This window comes from Rhododendron vialii, chromosome 12a, assembly GCF_030253575.1.
Source record: "Rhododendron vialii isolate Sample 1 chromosome 12a, ASM3025357v1".
Taxonomy (NCBI): Eukaryota; Viridiplantae; Streptophyta; class Magnoliopsida; order Ericales; family Ericaceae; genus Rhododendron; species Rhododendron vialii.
Genome location: NC_080568.1, coordinates 30,075,453 through 30,085,499, shown reverse-complemented (window position 1 = coordinate 30,085,499; position 10,047 = coordinate 30,075,453). Strand labels below are relative to the sequence as shown.

Sequence of the window (10,047 nt, the reverse complement as noted above, 5' to 3'; positions counted from 1 at the left end):
TTGTTATTGTGGTTTGCAAATTAAATTAGTCCATTTGTTTCTAAGTGTATCTTATTTTTTTATCCCCATCCTTCCCTTTAACCTGTTGGTACAAATTCTCTTTAGCTGATAACCTTGTAGAAGTTAGCGTTTCATTCGTGTTCAGATTTCATGTGGTGGCTTGGTACTGATCTACTGTTTCTCTTTGCTATTTTCCACTTAATTAAGCTTAATATATTTTCATGTAGGTTTTAATGAAGGTTGTGCCTTGGCAGGTGTGTGTGGGTTGAGGAATCAGCCTTGTATCCTCATACTTCGATGCATTTCCATATTGTGGAATATGTTGTTGGTTATGAGCCAGAATGAGAAATTATATTAGTTTCCTTCCAGTTTTCAGCTGTTTTTATATGTATGCAAGTCTGGATTAGTTGTTAGATGGCATGTATTGTTGGCTATGATGTAAATTTCATATATTGTTGGCAATGATGTTTGAAAATCCGAGCTAAAAGGCATATAGTGTAGTTTAAGTGCACTTTGAATGCAATTTTTGGTAGAATTTGAATGCAACTTTAGTGCACATTGCTATGAAAGTGCAACTGTTGCTGTGTGTGTGTATCCAAGCTGCAGTTTTAGTGCAGATTGGAGGCTGTTTTTGTGCAGTTTTTTTGTGTAATTTTACTCCAGTTTGTGGCAATGATGATTGTCTAAGCTCACAAATGGGCTACTTCTCAGCTGTGTAGTTGTATAAGTGTTGCTTTGGAAGGTTATGAATGACTATTTATTCATGATACGACAATGATGATTGTCTAAGCCCACAAATGGGCTACTTCCAGTTTTCAGCTGTATTTCTGTGTGTTGAGCTTGGCAGCTGTGTGCAATCTTGGACACAGTTTGGCACTTGACAAAACGAACTTGGAAGGTTTTATGTGTGCTATATGCTGGACAGAGCTGTTGTTGCGTTGTTCTATTTTCAGTTCTGTTATGCCCTGCTGGCTGCTGTTGTTGGTGTCCAACCTGTGTCCAAACTTTTATCATACTTGTGTCCAAATTGAGTCGAACCTGTGTCCAAGTTGTGTCCAGCAGGTGTGTACATTAAAAAAATTGATGCCACTGCAGTATCAGTCAATAGACTACTCAGCATATAATCTGTACATTAAAAAAATTGACGCCTTCCTACTTTAAAGCAATCCACATAGTGTGCTTTCATAACTGTTTCCATGTTCTTCCCATACAAACTGTGCAATTTACACCAACAATATACTGCCCAAATAATAACTTGCTCCCTTCGACGGGCATACATTCGTGCCTTGCACGAAGGTGGACCTAGTGAAGCAAAAGTTATTAGTATTTGGCAAAGTCGATACCAATATTTTCCTATGTTTTTATCATATCCAATTGGATTCAGGGCACCAATTGAATCGGGAATAACATTTTGATTTTTCTGAAACTGAAAATTTAAGTGAGAGAAAACGAAAGCATAGACCAATCAATGGAAAAAAACAGGGATTACAAGACTTTTGAGTTTATTTACGGACCATTTCGTGTTTTTGCATTTATGGAGTCAAATTGCATGCATCTAAAGTAAGGCTACAAATGAACGAAGCCTCTCGTAAACAGCTCAAAACTCGAACTATGACAAGTCACAAGTGCGAGAATTTTTCCAAAGAGAAAGTACAAAAAGAAGGAGATAATCTTTACATGTTCCTATTCATTTTTTCAAAGTTAGGGGGGTATTTGAAATTTTTCCAAAGATAAAATCAAACTATGACAAGTCACAAATGCGAGAATTCCCAAAAGGTACCAACAAATGAAAACGCTTCTATCAATAGGAGGAATCTAAAAACTACAAAATTATACTCCATTAGAAGATTTAAAGTTCACTAATGTTAGATTATTTTTGTCAATGAGCTTTTTTAAAAATTGCCATGATTTTTCAATTTTTTAAATGCCTCTCATCAAAGCGAACTAATAATCCGTAAAAATAAGTAAAACTAATAAGAGTTCAAGTGAAACGAAAAAGTACTCCTAGCTCCGACATCGGCTGGGAATTCCTGATCTGCTTGGATCTGCTGAACTAGGAACCATAATCCTCCATTCTACTGTTTCTCAACATTAGAGCCTTCGTTAGTTTTTGCTCAACAAAAATGAGACTATGCAATGATGAGCTGAAAACCAGAGGGTTTGTGGTTGCATACCTCTGTACCAACCTCTTCGAGGTTTCAGGCCGAGATTTCTTCCGTTTATCAATTTTTCTTCCATACAAATGTGATCTAGCTCTTGACATGGTTTTGTGATCAAATGAAGACTAGGCATGATAAAACAACATAGGCAAGAATAGGAGTGGCTGGAAAAAGAGAGCGTAACTTCCTCACACTATAATGGCTAGTCGAATAACTAAAAGAAAAAGGAAAAAAACTACATCAAGTGCATATCTTTAGGCCAGCATTAACAACAGATGCTTACAAACCATATAGATATATGCTTAATTAGCAGGATTCGAGTTGGTCATTGGCTGTTTTAGCTCAACCAGAACCACAATCGAAGTGTTGCCCAGCGATCTAGAAGCATGGATACACTCTAGCAAGTCCTCATCACAAGCTATCAAAATCAACTCATTATCCTCATCTTTGTACTTGACATAGTAAGTTCCTGGCTCCACGTTCAACCTTTTAGCCACTTCTTGTTGCAGCTCTACTAATCTAGACGACAAAGACAGCCGAAACTTTATCGTGTTATTTTCATATTTCGCCCTAATTGTCACCATATCCCCATCTTGCAATGCTGGCTTTATGTGAGCAACACTATCTGAGGCTTGATTCAAAGGCAAATTAAAATTAAGTTGTGGGGATTGTTCCTGGTTCTCAACAGGGGAGGGCCGAATGGGACGGGCCTTTTTTATGTCGCGAGGTGGCCACCGATGGATGCCATAATCCCTACAGACCCGCTTCAACGTAGATATGCTAACTGCAAAACAAACAACTCAGATAAGACAACCACCTTTGCTCTATGCTGCCAAAAGCCCACCAATTTCTATATAAAACGAGACCACAAAAGTTACAATCATGACAAGAAGCAAACTCAGATTTTAAATTCTAGGAGTGTACCCTTTACCTTTGAGTTCCTCTGCAGCATCTTCACGCCTCATTTTCGAACATCTATGGATCTCCTCTAAAGAAACTTCAATTCTAACTCCAGATTTTTTATGTTTCTTTTCTTGCATCTTTCTTTTGCCTTCTTGTGAACTGGCAACCAAAATGATGTTTTGTTGTGCAGTGACAACATTCTTTCCATTGTTTAAAGGATACATTGATGGCTGATCAGTTGAATCTAGTTGTGTCGTCCATTCTCCATTTTGCAAGGCTTCAGGACCAGGTAAAATGTAGTTTTGTTCTTCACTAACGACATCCATTCCACTATTTCTGGCATCCAATGTCGGCTGATCCAGTTGACCTATCTGCAATATCTCTTCTTCATCCTTCAAGAGCTCAAGACTAGGAGTAAATCTAGTAGCTTGGATTCTTTTGCCTTCTTCTGAACTAGCAACCAGAATGATGTTTTGCTCTGCACTGGTGACATTCTTTCCTTTGTTTAAAGGATCCATTGATGTCTGATCAGTTGAGTCTAGTTCTGTCGTCAATTCTCCATTCTGCGAGGCTTCAAGACTAGGTAAAAAATAGTTGTGATCTTCACTAACGACATCCATTCCACTATTTTTGGCATCCATTGTTGGCTGATCCAGTTGACCTATCTGTAATCTCACTCCTCCATCCTTTAAGAGTTCAAGACAAGGAGTCAATCTAGTAGCTTGGATCATTTGAATGGAGTGACTTTTCTGGCCATTCAGAAAATCGATAACTTCAACAGTCAACATGTCCCCCAAATCTTGGCCAGAAGCAAGCTTAAAAGTTTTGAAACTTTCCTCCATCGTTGCCAATATCAAGCTCAATCTGGCCAGAATGTTCTCATCATCTTTGCTGCTCGTGGGCAAAAAGAACTCCAGTACATAAACTTCATTCCCAGTAAAACTGCTCTGCAAGCATATCGTGAACCAACCAGTTAATTGGTACCGTCGTGCATAGGGTACCAAGGGGTACTCAGCTATGCTTAATAGTTGTACGTCTGAGCAGTATAACAAGTTAGGAAATGAGAGTACCCTCCCAGCAACCTCTCCCTTTCTTAAATGACAGCTTTTTAGGATTGTTCTGAACTCAAAAAAAAGGTTGTCATAACCGTCCCCAAAAATTTTTTTGCCCTTAGATAGGTGTTGGCCTTCCACTAAATAGCCGCAGGCACTGCAAGGGACCCATGTCATAGCCAGAGGTAGCTTATGAATTTTACATACAGATCCCAAAACCATCTTGAGTTCCTTGAAGGCAGCTGCAAGAGCTTTATTCTCGTCCATGTACTGTTTCGGAAGTATTGTCACGTCAGATACTTCTGAGAATATAACAAGTACAATATCTATGGAAGAAAACTGAAATCCAAGTTTAACTAAGCATAAGGGTTTGCCACTCACTCTCATTTCACAGTGTTTATATCCATCAAAGCATCGCATACCAAACTCCTGCAGGAGTTTGAGAAACATAGTCAATATATACAGTTATGGTCAGATTAAAGCGAAGTAAGGAAAATGTACGTCCAAATAAGAAACAACACTCGGCTCACAGAAATTCCTGCAGCCTGGGAAGAACTGTCTTTGGTATTTTGGGGGCCAGCATTCAAACAAATTAATATCTTCTTCGAATGAACACAAGCTTCAAACAAATAAGAGTTCGGTAACTTAACTGAAATTCAAGGGAGACTCTTAAGTTGCGTACGTGTTGTTTAACCAGTACAATAGTATTTGATTTCTGAGTGTTCAACTCAAAAGGTGTTTCACATGACTGAATGTCTGAGCCAATTAAGACTACATAATAAGTTAATAACTAAAAGTAACACTAAACATGTATTTGTTATGTATTATGTGTATATATATTTTGTTAGCCAATTGAGGCTTGTTATGTAAATTTCACACACACACACACACACACACACACACACACACACACACACACACACATATATATATATATATATATATTGTTAACAATAACACTTAACTTGATGTGTTTTTTACTAGTATGCATTTAACCCCAAAAATACTTGAAAACAATTGAAAATTATACCCCACTGACTACTCGCCGCCTAGCCAGTTACTCAGCAACTAAACGATGACTAATGTAAAAACGCCTAGTAACCGCCTAGACCCTAAAATCTAGGCGTTGGTGGTCTGCCTAGGCTGATTTTTAGAACACTGCTTTAACAACTCATCAAGTAGGGGCAATTTTTTTGACAAGAGGCCTGCCTGTTGCCAAGGGGAACCAAACCCCTCCAGGTCCAACGATGTCCTTTATTTGGATAGGTTTTTTTTCTCTTTGCCGGAATGTCTTCGCATCAAGACAGCTCATTAAGGCTCAGGACTGTTGCATCTCGTTTAAATGCTTATACTCCTATAAATTTGCAATCAATCTGTTATCCACTTCTCTACCAATGTTGCATTGCAATTGAATGTGTGGCGAACTACTTCCTCATGAAAGGAAAAACATAGGTTCATGCTCATATATAGGTGATGTTGTGGCCATAATTAGACTAACGAGGGGATTGTTGCAAAATCATTGACTTCAAAATGTCATTTTTTAAACTTTCCTGATCCTGTAATTTGACCAGGCATGTAGCTTGTGATGCAGAAATATAATGGTGCTACAAGAAACGAGGGGTTTCCCCCACAGTTTTTAGTGTCTTTTTGAGTCGATCGAAGAGTCTTTTTAAGTTTTTAAGAGTTTTTTAAGTTTCAAGAGTCAAACACATCTTTCAATTAGTCTATGGTCAAGTCTCTTTTCAATTTGTGTCTTGGAAATCTAAGCGTATGTTTCCTATGTTTGGAGGGATGTTCCAACAAGTCCTATCCTTTCATCCTTTGATGAGAAAGCCGGGTCATCTTCATAGTTTTGAGTGTTGAATTAAAATAGCCTTTGGCTTGTGAGAAGATATTTCTTCTTATAACTCTTATCCTTCAGTAGATTCCGATAGGTGATGAGTTCTCCGTTTCTGTATCTCTTAGGTGAATTCCTTAGAGTGGTGAGCGGTTTCCAGCCCTGTATCCCTCGTTAAATCCTCAGGTGGTGTCAATCTGTATCCCATTGGGTCTCTAACTTGGGTGGTGAAATCTGTATCCCTTCGGTTTTAACAATGGGTGGTGAGCGATTATTCATTTTATCCTTGTTTTTACTTTTCTTCCTTCCCTTCTGAAAAATCCAGCATCAGCTTGCTTTAAGTATACTCATGTGGTCCAAAGCACCAATGGAGTAGTAATGAAAGTTAGTAACTAGCTAGTATTCAAAAATGGCCAGAGTATTGACATACCTGAAAAATACCATACAGGTTACCGAGGAAAGACTTGTCATGCCAAAATGAAGGCGTGTAAGAGAGAGAAACTATCTCAAGCACCCCAACACAGGTTTTGGAGGAGTGTTCGAACACTGGCATAGCCCAAGATCCTCTAATGAAACAACGTAAAGCAAGGTCGAGTTGTGGATACTCTTTAAGAGTGTAATGCTTCACATCTGAAGTGGATTCGGGGAATTTATGGAGGAACACACGGCCAGGAAGCCCAAGTTCTTCCTCTCCACTCTCGGCATCTGCGTAGAACTTATACTCCCTGCCGATCATCATCCTATACTCACAAAGCCACTGTCTCTCAAACGTGGTATATGTGTTACCAAGAGCAAAAGGTTGGTTTTGAGTTGTAAGCAAAGTCCGCCCCTCCAATGTTTTTGTGGATGCCCAAAATTGAACTAGTGATACATTAAGTCTTGGGTACAATATCATTTTTTGGAGAGCAAGTCTGATATTTTCTCTGACTTTCGGACACGCACAAACGTCGGGACTGAAGTCCACAAAATTATCTGCAACTGAAAATTGACATTGAGCCAAGAAAAAGAGATTCATTTATACACATATATGAACATATAAATATCCAGGGAAAAGTCCATTTTGACTCCTTGTAATTTGGGCCATGTGCGAATACACCATTTATGGTTCAAAAGTGTGCACATAACGCCTTATGGTTTATGAAATTTGCATACACAACCCCTATTGTCATGTTTTCCATTTATATTAACAAAATTTTGAATTTTAATGTATTAGTCACAGAATAGAGCATCTTTGTAAAAAAATCAACTTGATCAGACATCAATGACTCAGTGATCTAATTCTTGTTAAAATGAATAGTAGATTTAAATTTAAAAATTTACTTCCTATTAAATTCAATCCGACCATGAGATTTCATTTTTTGATCGACTTAAATTTTGGTATGGATGCAATACTCGTCAAACTCTACAATATCAACGGTTCAGATCCAATTTTTTGTACAAAGGATGGATTGGTTAGATTCAAGGAAGAATAAGAATCAACAGAGAAGATGAGGACATATCGGACTTTTAATGCTATGTATATTAATGTGGATGGAAAACATGACGGCAGAGGGTGTGTTTGCACATTTCACAAACCACATGGTGTTATGTGCACACTTTTGAATCATAGAGTGTATCCATGCATGACCCAAATTACAAGGGGGTCAAAGTGGACTTTCCCCTCATTTTGTCTACGATGTGGACCTCCTATTTCCAGGTCATATTTTGATGATTCAAATCGTTCAACTTGTTTAAAACATATTTTTAAGGGAAATTGCGAGAAATAAGCTCAAAATATGACCAAAAAATGACCAAAAAATGCTTGATCCAAATGGTTTTTCATAAAGTTTGACAGGAACTGTTTTATGAAAAACTGTTTGGATTAAGTACTATCAATATTCTTTTGAGCTGCTTACTAGTGAGTACTCTTAAAGATATGTTTTAAACAAGTTGAACGGTTTGGATCATCAAAATATGATCCAGAAATGAGAGGTCCGCATATAAGCATAACGAGAAATCCCTCCTAGGAAGTGAACTTTTATTTATATATACACACACAAAATGAGGGGTCACTTGCCGAGAGAGTTGGTCTCGTGGTCTTGTTGGCTCCAAAAAACCCATCCAAACAACGAATTCCCACAGCCATCCTCTTTAAATCGCGTCCAACTGAGTTCCTTTAACATATATTCCCTGAAATTGGGAGGGAAACAGTCCTCCTCAACTTCAAGGATTTTATCCTTGTCACCATTAGAAACACTTCCGGTTATGGCCATCTTCAATTTTGTCGAGAATCGCCCTGTGCACTATTGAAATATGTAAGCTTGATCATTAGGAATTTAAAACGTGTGGGTACTATTCCAATTCCAATCTCAGGCTACAGCCAAAGAAAACTTTTTGAAGTTGCTTGATTGAGTTGGGGAGTACATACAAGTTATCCAAAACAAAGCCTCGTTTGAAAAAGTATTTTTTAAAAGATTTTTCCTACTTTTAATTATTTCTCTTTCTATCTCTTTTCATTTATCACCCATGTTATTCTCATAAATTTTATTTCAAAAACTACCGAACAAGGCATTTGTCTCTTTCCCCCATATGTATATGTATTTGTATGTATGTGTGAAAATCGTAGTGTAAAAGTGCAGGAGAGTGAGAAAACACAGAGAGAGACGTCAGATTGAGGGAACCCAGGCGGGGCTTCTCCCCCACACCCAATGGGAGGGAGTTGAGCGAGAGTAAAAGAAAGAAGAGTAAGTCTACAGTTACCGATCAGGAAATTCCAATCGGAATTCCGATGCCCCGCCGGGCACGCTCTGGCCACCGGACGGCCGATCCGATCCGTCCAATAATTCTATAAAAAAAAACCGAATGGGCCCACGCGAGAATAAATGGCATCCGAAGCACTCCATTTTTGTGTTTGGATCGGCCAAAAACGGAGTGTTTGGATCGCCAAAAAAGGAGTGCTTGGATCGGCCACTTACACACGTCGGATGCAATTTATTCTCGCGAGGGTCCACTCGGTTTTTTTTTTTAGAATTATTGGACGGATCGGATCGGCCATCCGGTGGCCGGAGAGTGCCCGGCGGGGTGTCGGGATTCCGACCGGGATTTCCCAATCGGTAACTGTAGACTTTCTGAAGAAAGAAATGGTCGTGTAAGAGATTGTACTCGTTTGTAGTCATTTGCTATAAAAGAAAAAATCTACAATACACATTCTTTAAAAGGTGTACTATATCCACCTGTTTTATGATTCATTCATAATATTTTAGTGTGTTTCGTAACTTTTGTTTTAGAATTCATAACCTTTCAGTAGTACGATTCATAATATTTTCATTATGATTCATAATATTTTGGTGTATCTCGTAACCTTTATACGACTCGTAACTTTTTAGCAATACGATTCGTAACATTTTTCTCTATAATTTATAACATTTTGGAAGATGCATAGGGTGTGTATTATAGTCTTTTTCGTAATAAAATTGTGTGTTTGAGCTTGTGTGTGAATATCTCCTCTCTCCCATCAGTAGTATCAAAAGATTTACCTAGACGAGACGAATTCAGTGGTGAAATTCCGCCGACGAGACGACGCCAACGTTGCCCACATATCCCGGCCGAAAAATTGGAGGAGAAGCTGCAGAAAAGAGAAGAAAGAAGACGAAGAAGGTGCTGCAAGAGAAAAGAAGACAGTAAAGAAGAAAGAAAGAAGCAGAGCAATTGTTGGTCTGGTCTACTGAGGTGCATTTGCAGTCAACAAAGGATTACACCTGGCATCAATTATTCTAAAGGGCCCTCCTGAGTCCTGAAAATCTGCTTCCCTTTTCTGCGGACCCTTAGAGCATCGTAATGTAATAATTAAAATTAAAAAGATGCTAAAATTAGCATCGTTTTTAGACAGAAAAGCTACGTGCACAGCACGCTGTGCACAGAGCTCTTTTTCTTCAGTTTCGGGTCGCACAAAGATGATCGGAGCTGCTCATTTTGTTCAAAATATATCGTTTAAGATCTCTGTAAAAAATGAGCTTCATTCGATATCGTTAGAAGCGTTAACAAAACATCCAAAATCACTTCAGAATTTAGGCCTATATTCTGAAGTGATTTTGGGTGTTTTGTTAACACCTCTAAC

The 10,047-nt window shown here is 38.4% G+C and overlaps 1 protein-coding gene across 1 annotated transcript; it reads right to left on the bottom strand.

Moving 5' to 3' along the window:
• Nucleotides 1-2,293: 2,293 nt before the first annotated feature.
• Nucleotides 2,294-9,669, bottom strand: LOC131311285 (protein NLP7-like). The gene is made up of 5 exons (XM_058338665.1): nt 9,467-9,669; nt 6,382-8,233; nt 4,496-4,543; nt 3,091-4,384; nt 2,294-2,943 (listed from the first exon to the last, which is right to left on the bottom strand). Exons 2-5 carry the CDS (start codon nt 6,964-6,966, stop codon nt 2,462-2,464), a joined length of 2,409 nt encoding a protein of 802 aa, XP_058194648.1. The 5' UTR covers nt 6,967-8,233; nt 9,467-9,669; the 3' UTR covers nt 2,294-2,461.
• Nucleotides 9,670-10,047: the final 378 nt, after the last annotated feature.